This window comes from Drosophila ananassae, assembly GCF_017639315.1.
Source record: "Drosophila ananassae strain 14024-0371.13 chromosome 4 unlocalized genomic scaffold, ASM1763931v2 tig00000073, whole genome shotgun sequence".
NCBI classification, from domain to species: Eukaryota; Metazoa; Arthropoda; class Insecta; order Diptera; family Drosophilidae; genus Drosophila; species Drosophila ananassae.
Window position 1 is genome coordinate 471,383 of NW_025319042.1, and position 13,326 is coordinate 484,708.

General features: G+C 35.2%; 1 protein-coding gene and 1 non-coding gene across 2 annotated transcripts; one reads left to right on the plus strand and one right to left on the minus strand.

Annotated features, from left to right (window-relative positions):
- Window positions 1-3,844: 3,844 nt before the first annotated feature.
- Window positions 3,845-5,583, plus strand: LOC123257899 (UDP-N-acetylmuramoyl-tripeptide--D-alanyl-D-alanine ligase-like; the record flags this gene model as incomplete). The annotated part of the gene is made up of 2 exons (XM_044717865.1): window positions 3,845-4,538; window positions 4,670-5,583. Coding segments are annotated over 2 exons (1,323 nt in total), but the record flags the coding sequence as incomplete, so codon positions are not given.
- Window positions 5,584-6,307: 724 nt separating this feature from the next.
- On the minus strand, window positions 6,308-6,381 carry Trnar-ucu. The gene has a single exon. It is a non-coding gene; the product is annotated as a tRNA-Arg (tRNA).
- Between the last annotated feature and the right edge of the window lie 6,945 nt (window positions 6,382-13,326).

Here is a 13,326-nt window from a genome sequence, read left to right on the forward strand (position 1 = left end):
GGAGCGTAGTATGCAGATCCAGACTTAAGCAGATCAACTATTTCTTTACCGCCATTGCGAGTGCGTTCAACTATTTCATCGACTTTTTTCTGTGTGATAAGACCCATATCGATAATTTGAGTAAGTGGAACTCCAGCAACTGAAGCACAATTGATTAGTGGTACCATAGTGTCGCCATGTCCTCCAAGCACAAAAGCAGATATATCTTCAACTGAGATATTTAACTCACTTGCAAGAAAGTAACGAAAACGGGAAGAATCAAGCACTCCTGCCATGCCAACAATCATATTAGTTGGAAGGTTTGAAAATTTATGCACCACTGAAACCATGGCATCCAAAGGGTTGGTAACCACTATTACAAACGCGTTTGGAGAATATTTTTTAATATTTTCGCCAACCTCCTTCATTACTTTAGCATTGGTTTGCAGGAGGTCATCCCTGCTCATTCCAGGTTTTCTAGCGATGCCAGCGGTTATTATAATTGCATCGGAGTTTTTTATATCTTCATACCTATTTGTGCCAGTAATATTGACATTAAATCCATCAATAGGGGATGATTCTGCTATGTCGAGTGCTTTACCTTGTGGTATTCCATCACTAATATCAAGTAAAACAACATCACCGAGTTCCCTTAGTGCAATCATATGGGTGAGAGTTCCACCGATATTTCCTGCACCGATTAAAGATATTTTTTTTCTTTGTACTGTCATTTTCTACTCCTTTGTATTTACTTTTATGGTTTTACCTTCCCAAGGCGATAAGCTATCAAACATACGAAAATCTTGCGGTAAATCTATAGGATTATACACAACCTTTTTTGTCTCTATATCATATCTTACTTCCTCATAACCAGTGAGAGGGAAATCTTTTAACATTGGATGACCTTTGAATCCATAGTCTGTTAGAATCCTACGCAAATCAGGGTGATCAGAAAACTCTATTCCATACATATCAAACACTTCACGCTCAAACCACAAAGCCGTACTAAATATCTTCGCTACACTTGGAGGCATGTCGCTTTCACATAACTGAAGCTTTATGTGTACTCTAATATTATGCACAATGCTGAGCAGATTGTATATTAGCTCGAAACGCTTCTCTCTATTTGGATAGTCAACCCCAAAAATATCAACTAATAGTTCAAACCTACACTTTTCATCATCACGTAGAAAGAATAGGTGCTTTTCAATTTCATCTAAAGTTGAATATATTACAATAATGCCATCATCTTTTTGAATGCACTCGCATTTGGTCTTTTTTTGTATATACTTTGCAGTTTTATCCATTCCGAGTCCGTTTTATTTTGTTTTGTAGGCATAGCATTCCATATAGCAACGCCTCAGCGGTTGGTGGGCATCCAGGGACATACACGTCAACTGGCACAATTCTATCACAGCCTCGGACTACTGAATAAGAGTAATGGTAATAACCACCACCATTTGCACAACTTCCCATGGAAATAACATACTTCGGGTCTGCCATTTGATCATAAACCTTGCGCAATGCTGCTGCCATTTTATTAGTTAGTGTGCCAGCAACAATCATCACATCTGATTGACGTGGGCTTGCACGAAACATTATACCATATCTATCAAGATCATAACGGCTGGATGCAGTATGCATCATCTCAACTGCGCAACATGCAAGACCAAATGTCATTGGCCACAATGAACCAGACCTTGCCCAATTCATTACATAATCTGTTAAATCACCAAATTTAGTGACAAGAAACCCTTCTTTTTTATAACGACCCCAGTCATCATTAGATAGAATTTGATTTGTCATAAACTACTCCCACTCTAATGCACCTTTACACCATTCATAGATAAAACCTATAGTGAGTATTGCAAGAAATACCATCATAGACCAAAATCCACCATAGCTTATCTTAGATAAAGAAACAGCCCAAGGAAAAAGAAAAGCAATTTCTAAGTCAAATATTATAAATAATATTGAAACTAGGTAAAATTTAATGTCAAAATTTTTTCTTGCACTGGATAGTGGATTGAAGCCACACTCATATGTGGAAAGTTTTTCACTATCTGGCTTACTCACTGCAAGAAACATAGGCAATATACCTAAAACAAAAGATACTACAATTGATACGCAGATAAAGATTACTATGGTTAAATATTCGCTCATTTAACAAAACATATAACACTATGAATTTACATGCTTTCCTAACTTTTTACCACCTAAAATATGCACGTGAAAATGTGGTACAACCTGCTCTCCATTTTCACCGTAGTTAGTGACTAACCTATACCCTGTTTTTTCTAGATTATATTTATGTGCTATCTCTCTTACAGTTTTGAAGAAATTTGCTATCTCCTCTTCAGAAGCTTTTAGAATAAAATCATCGTATGAAATATATTGATTTTTGGGTATAGCTAAAATGTGAACTGGTGCGTCAGGGTACTTATCATGAAAAGCTAGTACATTTTCATTTTCATGTACCTTCTCACAAGGTAACTCACCTCTTAATATTTGAGCAAAGATGTTATCGCTATCATAAACTTCATTGCTCATATTTTAAGAGCGACCTTTCCCTCTTTCTTCGTTTTTCTCTACATTAGGTGTAGATAGTGGTTTTATCGCTTCACCAGAAGCATCTTCAAGATTTAAAGAGCTTACAAGTTCCCTTACTTTTACCATGTCCTGCTGTTCTTTCAAAAAGGGTTCTATTCCACTTACCCTTTTTCCAGTAATAACTCCTGGTTGTAAGTGATACATATCCCCAGGAACAGTTAGACTATGATGTCTTTCCTCTATTTTTTTAGCTTCACTCATAATACTCTCCTATAACTTATTTTTGCATTCCACAACTTTGCGACTTACCTGCTTTTATAGATTCTTGCGCCCATTTTTTCTCACCTGAAGCTATAGTTTCTGAAGGCTGACCAACATCAGACTTCACAACTTTGTCTGATGACTGCTTTTGATTATCATATTCCTTATACAATTTTTCTGCAATACCATACAGCAATTTTAAGTCTGTGTGAACTTTAAATTCTCCACCAGTAATTTTTGCTAGATCTTTAAGGTTACCGTCAACTTTTTGTTTAATTTCTTCAATAGCAAGCTTTTTTATCTCCTCTGGACTCTTTCCTTTATTTTTAGAGTCAGTTTTAATGTCTTCAATTATTTTTTTAACATCAACTTCAATTACAATTTTATTTTCTTCTCTATGTATAGTGATGTTTGAATACTCACTTTTTAGTGCTTTTATTTTATTCAATTGTTCATCATTCAAATAAGGTATATCTCCCGTCAGAGTTCTTGACACTAAAAAACTTACCTTTCCTATCCCTTTCTTTTGCTCTGTTATTTGTACACCAAGATCCTTACTAGCCTGTGTGGTTTCTATAGGTGGATCATATTCCCTTTCTTCTTCAGGTACATCTATACCAACAGCTTTCTTTAACGAAACTGTAGCATCATGTTTCATTTCACCCGTTGAAGCAAACGGCTTCTTTATAGGGTAAATAAGTGCTTTAGGCACAAGAGCAAACACCCGACCTGTAGCTTCTACACCTGTTTTAACTGCTCCGCCTATCTTAGCCCAAATAGATTCTGCCATACATACCTCCAAGGTAGTTTCTATAACTAAATACATTTTAATTATAGACGAAAAAATTTAAACTTCTATATCCATTATAAGATAGAATTATAGGGATTGCAACCATTATTTGCACATTGTCTAAAACATGTAGTATTTTCGCTACTTTTATTGTTCAATTTATTATAAAGAATACTCTAAATTATGTTTAAATGGAACACAAATAATATCATTGATGCAACTGGCGGAAGAGACGTAAATGGTTGTAATTGGATACATAGCTCAAATATTTCAACGGACACAAGAAGCATAAAAAAAGGTGATTTATTTATTGCCCTCAAGGGAAAGAATTTTGATGGCCATAATTTTTTGCATGAAGCGTTTTTAAAAGGGGCTGTCGCTGCAATAGTGAGTGAGGGTAAATATAAAAGTTTCCCTCTCATGATTGTACAAGATACCCTGAAAGCTTTGCACGATATGGCATCATACTACATTAGAAATGTTCTTATTGATGCTAAAGTTATTGCAGTTACAGGCAGTGTCGGGAAAACCACTACAAAGGATATGCTGCATACTGTTTTATCGCAATATGGAGTGTCCCATGCAAGCGAAGGTAACTTAAATAATAATATAGGATTGCCTTTGACAATTCTGAAAGCTCCAAAAAACTGCCAGTACTTAATTCTTGAAATGGGAATGAATAAAGTTGGTGAAATAAAAGAATTATCAAAAATTAGTAATCCGAATATTGCAGTCATTACCAACATCGAACCTGCACATACTGAAAATTTTTCATCACTATTTGACGTTGCACAAGCGAAGTTAGAAATTCTGTATGGTATGAAAAATAACGGTACTTTGGTTTTAAGCAGAGATAATAAATATTATGATTATCTCTCATCACACGCCAATAGAAATGTAATAAGCTTCGGTAAAGATAAAAATGCTGAAGTTTGTTTACTAAACTTAATAAGAAACGATGAATCTTCTGTCATTTCAGCACTATCTTCTGTCATCCCAGTGCTTGACTACTTGGATCCAGGAAGTTCAATTGCAAATGAGCATATCAGCATATCAGGTTGTATAATAAAGACTGGATTCCAGCGTCACGCGCTGGAATGACATCAAACCGAGTTGCTAATAGATTAAGTTTAAAAATCAGGCTGAGTGATAATCAAATTATAAACTGTAATTTACGTGTACAAGGTGAGCATTTTGCTTATTCGCTACTTGCTGTTGCAGCAGTTGTGCAAAGCCTCGGACTTGATTTATCAAAATTACCACTTGCACTTAAGAATTTTAGTGTAGCGAAAGGTAGAGGCAATATTCATAAGGTCAAATGCAATAAAAAATATATACATTTAATTGATGACTCCTATAACGCCAGCCCTGCTTCGATGAAAACTGCAATAAAAACTTTGAGTACATATTCTAATCAGAGAAAAGTAGCTTTGCTTGGTGATATGTTGGAACTTGGTGATGAAAGCATAGAGTTTCATACAGATTTGGTTAAGATTATCACAGAAAATAATATAGATAAAGTTTATACAGTTGGTAAATTTATGTTAGAATTGCATGAGCTTTTGCCAGATAATATAAGAGGCACGCATTTTAATGATTCTAATCAATTGAAAAGTGATTTAGCTAACATTATTCAGAATAATGACGCAATTCTAGTTAAAGGCTCACGAGGAATGAAAATGGATCTTATTGTACGGGAATTCGTAATAAAATATTAAGCGAAATCATTGTATTAATTTACAGTAACAAATTATTAGGAACTTTAATTGTGACAAAACGTGTAATTATTTTTGGTGGAACGGGGTTTATAGGGAAACACATCGTAAGACGCTTGGCAGCAGAAGGATATTTAATAAAGATATTCACTCGTAATCAGGAAAAAGCTGCTTGTTTAAAATTGTGTGGCAATTTAGGACAAATATCAATATTTAAAGGCGATTTTTTTGATGAAAAATCAGTTCTGGAGGGTATGGAAGAATGTGATGTAGCTATAAACTTAGTGGGAATATTATATGAAGCAAAAAAGCACGATTTTTACGCTGTTCACGTTAAAATAGCTGAAAGGATAGCAAAAGCTGCAAAAATGAAAAATGTACCTATGATGATACATTTTTCTGCTATGGGAATAGAAAATAGCAAGTTGTCAAAATATGCCAAAAGTAAATTGGAAGGTGAAAAAGCTGTAACTTCAGCATTTCAAAAAGCAATAATAATTAGGCCAAGCCTTGTATTTGGTAAAGAAGACAACTTCTTTAATAAATTTGCAAGATTAGCAACTATTCTTCCTTTCTTACCACTAATTGGCAATGGAACAACTAAATTTCAGCCAATATGTGTAACAGACTTAGCTGAAGTGGTATATCGTATTATCAGTTTTAATAAGCAAGACAAGAAAATTTATAACATGGGTGGACCAAAGGTTTACTCTTTCAAAAGCTTATTGAAGTTTATTCTGAATGTTACTAACAGAAAGTGTTTGTTGATCAATGTATCTTTTCCAATGGCAAAGTTAATAGCTTTCTTTTTAGAAAATAAAATTATTTCTATGCTGCTAAAACCAATAACCGGAGATACGAACCCTATGCTTACTCAAGATCAGGTGAAAGTTATGATGAATAGTTCAATCGAAAAGTCAGTTGACCTTGAAACAATGAAGGTTCGACCATTAGCAATTGAAAATGTGGTGCCAGAGTACTTGAAGATTTATAGAAAGTATTGATAAAAGAGTGTGCCCGGTGGGATTCGAACCTACGACCCACAGCTTAGAAGGCTGTTGCTCTATCCAGCTGAGCTACGGGCACACAACATATATAAAATGCTTCTTAGTACAAGTGAAGTCAAGTACTTCGTGTGAATATGATGTTTATCTTACAAAACCTTGTCATTGCAGTTGTGTGTCGCGCGCTACCGAAATTGGATGCGAGAAGTCTATTTATTTTAGAAAATATTATATAGAAAGTTGCTTGACAAACTCCGCCAGCGCCCTTATCATGAAACTGAAGCTATTGTATTTGCTTTCGCCAATCTGCAGATTAAAAGGTAAGGATTACTTAATGTATCGGCGTCTTATGTTCAATTTTTTGCAGTATATAGATACTGTATGTCTTTACAAAACTTCATCTACATCTAGATTTTTATCTAAATAAGCTGAACGCGCTTATAAAGCGTTACAAGACATCAAAAAATGCCAATACTCGACAGAGATAGTAAAAGACTAGCTAACTCGGGGATTCTTTGTCTTTTTTTCTGCTTAGTAAATTTCTTAAACATTTGCAGCGTAAGTTAGTTGCAATTAAAAGCGGCTGAATCTCGCTTGTCAAGCGTTTAAAACATAAAAAACGCCAATATTTTAAAGCGGATAATAACCCCAGGGCTTCTTTTGCATTTTTTTTCGTTTGGTAAATTCCTTAATGTTTATGGCTAAACGACAATCGTCATCCCGCTGCTTGTTAGCGGGATCTAGAGATACCGCGAATGAATCGCGGTATGACGGTTCGCGGCGGTATGACGTAGGACTGCTGTCATCCCAGTGCCCAAACACTGGGATCCAGTTTTCTTTACAAATTCACCAAAAGTGTTTCATTCTATAACATAAAACCCATACTCACCAAATCCAATGCATTACTTGCAATTAAGTTTCCTGGATCCCAGTGTCTGGGCACTGGGATAACAAAGGAGGACGTTATTCCAGTGCCAAGCACTGACCATTTCTGGTCTCTTAAATTGCAACTAATCTAAGTATTAAAAAATTTACCAAACGAAAAAAAAGGCAAAAAAAGCCCGATGGTTAGCTAGTTACTTACATTATACTTTCAAGTATGGCGTTTTTTTATTCTAAACGCTTAATAACCGTGACTCAGCCGCTTTTAAGCCGCAACTAATCTAAATTATAAACGTTAAGAAATTTACTAAACAGAAAAAAAGGCAAAGAAACCCTAGGGTAGCTAATTATTCACTATCCATTTTTTAAGTTGGCGTTTTTTGATGTTTTAAATAGCGTATTTCAGCTTGTGTAGCTAGAAATTTGATAAAGACATGAGGTGCACATAGTGCAAAAAATTAAGCATGATTTACGCCAAATACATTAAGTTTTTTTGTCATTAATCCACTGCAGAGATTGCGAAGATAAATAAATAGCTTCAGTTTCATGATAAGGGGGCTGGCGAAGGGTGTCAAGGAAGTTTTTCGTTTCATCCAATGCGCTGCCAAAAGTTTGTTATGCAAGAGATCCCATAAATTGGGTGTCATAATAACTACACCCACATTAATTTTGGTGTACGTGACCTTGAAAGATCGTGATTCAATACTTAAATTATTAGGGTAGTAGGCAAATAATGGAGCTCAAAATGCATAATGTACAAGAAACTGAAAATTTAAAATTTGACGCTGAGGTAGGGAAAGTACTGAATATAGTGATTCATTCACTTTACACCAATAAAGACATTTTTCTGCGTGAATTAATATCAAATGCATCAGATGCATGTGATAAGTTGCGCTATGAATCTCAACTAAACCCTAATTTGCTAGATTTGAGTGACGAATTAAAAATCACTATCAGCTCCAATAAAGATAAGAACGAGCTATATATCACTGATAATGGCATTGGAATGAATAGACAGGATTTAATAGACAATCTTGGTACAATTGCAAGCTCTGGTACGCAAAAGTTCTTGGATGCGATTAAGAATAGCAAGGATTCAAGCCAAACTGTGGAGCTGATTGGGAAGTTTGGTGTTGGTTTTTACTCAAGCTTTATGGTTGCATCAGAAGTAATAGTAGAATCGAGAAAAGCTGGAGAAGAGGAGTCTTGGATCTGGCAATCCAAAGGAGATGGGAAATATTCAATCAGCAAGTCAGATAATCAAGTCCCTCGCGGAACCAAAATTACGCTCATTATGCATCCTGAAGAAAACGAGTTTTTAGATAAATTTCGTGTTGAAAATATTGTCACTACTTACTCTGATCACATAAATTTTCCTGTTGAATTTATAGACGAAGAAGGAAAAAGTGAAAAGTTAAACAGTAAGGCTGCAATTTGGACTAAGCCAAAAAATGACGTTACTCAAGAGGAGCACAACGATTTTTTCCGCAGTGTTGCCCACGTTGGCGGGGAGCCCTGGATGATATTGCATAATAAAAATGAAGGTGCAATAGAATATACAAATTTGCTTTATGTTCCTTCTATAAAACCTTTTGATTTATTCCATCCAGATAGACGTTGCTCTGTGAAGTTATATGTAAATAAAGTATTTATCACTGAAGATAACGTACAGATTATACCACAATACTTGCGTTTTCTGAAAGGCGTGGTTGATTCACCGGACTTGCCTCTTAATATCAGCAGAGAAACGCTGCAGAATAATCGTGTTGTTGAGCAGATCAGAAAATCTCTCACTAAGCGTGTGATATCAGAGCTCGGTAAAAAGGCAAAAGAGAATTTAGAGGAGTACACAAAATTCTGGACCAATTTTGGTGCAGTATTAAAAGAGGGTCTTTGTGAAGCTATGCCAACTGATGAGAGAGAAGCGCTGCTCTCGATTTGCAGATTTCATAGCACCGGTGATGAGAAGTTGATCAGCATTGATGATTATATAAGCAGAATGAAGCCTGAGCAGGAACATATCTATTATCTCACCGGAAATAGCCTCGATTCAGTGAAAAACAGTCCGCAACTTGAGGGATTCGTCAGTAAAGGACTAGAAGTGCTCCTATTTGTTGATCCAGTTGATGACTTTTGGACTAGTGTAATTCATGAATACAAAGATCAGAAAATCAAGTCTGTAACCCGTGCAGATGTTGATTTGGAAAAATTCTCTTCAGAAGAAGATAAGACAGATGAAGAAAATAAATCAAATGGAGAAAAAACTGAGGAAACTATACTGCAATATTTTACCACAGTGCTTGGAGATTCAGTAAAAAGCGTAAAAATTTCCAAAAAATTGACTGATAGTCCCGTATGCCTAGCGGTTGATGAAGGTGCTATGGATCTTCGCATGGAGCGTTTTTTGCGTGAACAAAAGCAGCTAAATTACCGCACGCCAAAGGTGCTGGAAATTAACACTAAACATCCTGTAATAAAAAGTATAATGAAATCTCACGCTGAAAATGGTGAAAACCCAACATTGGAAGACATGATTCATTTATTATTTTACCAAGCTTGTATAGTGGAAGGTGAAGAGATGGATGACGCGAGCAGCTTTGCTAAGAGACTGAATAATTTGCTTGGCAAGATTTCTGTTTAATGCTATACTTAGCTTAGCTATTAATTAGGGGTAAAACATGTTTGGTTCCAATTTTAGAGACTTTGTATCACAGGATGCAACTTCACAGGGCCAATCAAATTCTGAAAGATTAATCAAAAGTTGGCATGGTTTTGAAAGATCAGATTCTGAAGATTCAGGTATTGAAGAAGGGTTTGAAGTTTTAGATGGCAAAAGTCAAGAGATACCAGCTAATCCATGTGATACACCCCCTGAAAATCTAAGTTTAGAGAATGCAATACTTGCAAACTTTCCTGATGGTTGTGATAGGTCGTTTACTGTAGAGTTAAAAGATGAAGATTCATATGGTATCATTCCTAAAAACTTAACTTTTGCTGAGATTATAAATATCTTAAATCAAGCTATACAAGAAGATAATTGTGAAGAATTAGACAAGGTTGTACAAAATATTGAAGATTATGAAGGCAGGTCTATTACGCTGGATAATGAAAATCTCAAAGATTTCTGTTCAAATCAACTTAATTTGGAGTTACAAAACGGAAGCAACCATCAACATATATATTCAAATGTACTATCACAATATAAATTTGATCAAGAGGGTTTCAAGTATGATTATTCAGTAAAAGAATTGGTACTATTGGCAATTGCAGCTAATGACAAGCTAGTAGAGCAATATCAGGATTTTCTTTTTGCTGAAGGAAATTTAAGTCTTTTACCTATACTTGTTGGTGGTCAAGAATACGTTAAAGCTTTTATAGGAAGATTCCATGATACTGATGGGATTTATGGAAGATTAAAAGATCAAACTATACAACTTGTTGAACCTAATAAGATTGACTTTTTCTCAGTTATAGCATTAAGAAAAGAGCAAGAATTATTAAATGCAGTTTTTGTCGAATACGTTTTAAGAGATTTTGGACAGGTGTTAAAAACAAGTAATCCTGATTCTTTGTATGGTGTGCTTGAAACAGCGTCTCTGATCAAAAATGAAGAATTCATCACGATAGTGCTGGGTGCATTTGAAAGATATATTAATAAGCTAACTAAAAAAGCCTCAACAGAAGAGTTATTAAAAAAGAGTTTTGTTACTTTATTAGAAACTGCGATAAGCCAGGAACACACATCTGTCATTGAATACCTGTGCAAACGATACACTAATAGTGCAGATCATGCCATTTACGATGTATATGAACAAGCATTTGCGGATGATAAAGTTATTACAATACTAGGGCAACAAATCCTGAAAAACATAGGAGCTCGTGGCAGAAAAGAAATTTATGATTTAATTCTGAAAACTGCATTGGATGCTGGCAATATTGCATTTATTGAGCACCTATGCAAAGAATGTGCTGAGTGCAGCAATGATGTTATTAATTATTTTGATCATAAACTTAAAAATAACGAATTTGATGAAACATATGAATCGATTTTAGTTGCATTGTCTAATACTGGAAGTCAAAACATTATAGCCAGTGTTCTAGCTCATGTTCAAATTTATCAAAGCATACCCAATAATAAACAGCAAGTAGTCAGGCAAACCATACAAAGTATACTGAGAAATGCTATAAAAGAAGCTAATTGTGAAGTTGTTGTACTCTTATGTCAGCATGTTGACCTAAAATTCGCAGCTCTTCAGGCAATATGCAAGGAAGAATTTTAGAAAGCTTTACCAGTAGTTGCAGAACAGCTTGAAAAAATAAGTATGGAACTTTCTCCAAGTATGACTCGTAATGAGTATCAAAAAAATAGAGATACTTTGAGTCATCTATATCTAATTAGAAATTTGTTAGAAAGTAGTAAATTAATCAATACTTCCAGTAAAGCAAATATACATACACAAGCGAATACACAAGTTAATAAAAGAAGCAGCAGTGATAATGCAGTATCACCTGTTATAAAAGGCGATACGGCTGTAGTAAATGAAGAGAATAACAATCAACCAAGCAGTCAAAGAAACCCAAAATCCAAAAGTGCTGGCAGTCAACAGACAGAAAAAAATGTTCTTGCAGGGGAGGAAGAAAATGCTATCTTAAATAACACAGGGGTTTCAACGCAGGAGCCTTTAATTAATAATTTTGAGGAGGGTGAAATCAAAAAAGGCAGCGGAAAAAAAGGTGTTAAGCAACTTGCCAGTCCTGTTAAGAAAAAGATTGATGGACTTATAAGCAAAACCAGTACTAACTCAAGAGAAGAACTCGAAAATATTCTAAAAAGTAACTCTCCTACTCTTGTACTACAATATGTAAAAAATAAAGAAGGTCCCTTTAAGGGTAAAGTAGAAGAAATTAAAAAAGAAATTAAAAACCATAATACAAAACAAGGTAATGTTAATATTTCACTGAACAACGATTTGCCAAATTCAGGAGACCAATCTACAAGTTCTAATAATACCGGAAGCAATAGTACACTTACCACAACTCCAGAAATTACGGGTTGTGAAAAGAAGTTGGGGGTAAGTGAAGTTTCTTCGAATGCTGACAATGTGTCTACAATTGGAGGTGTTATTAACAGTAAGGAAAAGCCTGCAGCAGTAGAAAAAACTAGTGCTATAAACAATCAATCAACCTCTATTACTGCAACACAAAATACGCAAAAGAGTAAGTGGCCTACCATAGCTACATGGACGTTAGCAGTAGCTGGAGTTGTTTCAGGAGTAGCTATTGCAGTTTATTTGGAAATGCTAGCTGCAGGAATAGCAGTTGGAGCTTGTTGTCTGGTTGCTGCTGCAGTTATATACTGCTGTACACCTAAAAGCCAAGTTGAAAACAACAAGGTTGACAAACCTTTCAACACGAAGGAAGCATCTACTACCGTATCTGTATAATAAATATTGTAGTTTACCATTTAATAATTTATTATAATTATATTAATTATTAGCGAATAAAAACTTGGTAAACTACGAAGAAATATTCTTAAATAAAATCAAAGATATAAAAGAGGAGGGGCGCTACCGTGAATTTACGCACTTTGCGTCATTGCCAGGTAGGCTCCCCCACATTATGGACTATGAAAGAAATAGGGAAGTAATAGTCTGGTGCAGTAATAACTATTTGGGAATGTCACAAAATGAGAGTGTAATTGCCGCTATCCAAAATTCATCTGTTGGCGCTGGAGGAACAAGAAATATATCTGGTACAACAAAAGAGGTTGTCGAACTTGAAAAATCCTTAGCTTGTTTGCATAAAAAAGAGGCTGCTTTAACTTTTGCTTGTGGCTACCTCGCTAACCAGACAACACTTAGCACTTTATCGTCTGTTATTCCTGGCGTAGTAATTTTTTCAGACGAGAAGAACCATTCTTCGATGATAGAAGGCATAAAATCAGGAAAAAGGCCAAAACATATATTTAAACACAATAATGTTAATCATCTAGAGCAGTTACTCAAGTCTATAGACAAAAAGACACCAAAAATAATAGCACTTGAATCCGTATATTCAATGGATGGCGATATAGCGCCGCTTGAAGCGATATGTGATCTTGCAGATCAACATAATGCAATTACCTATTTGGATGAGGTGCACGCAG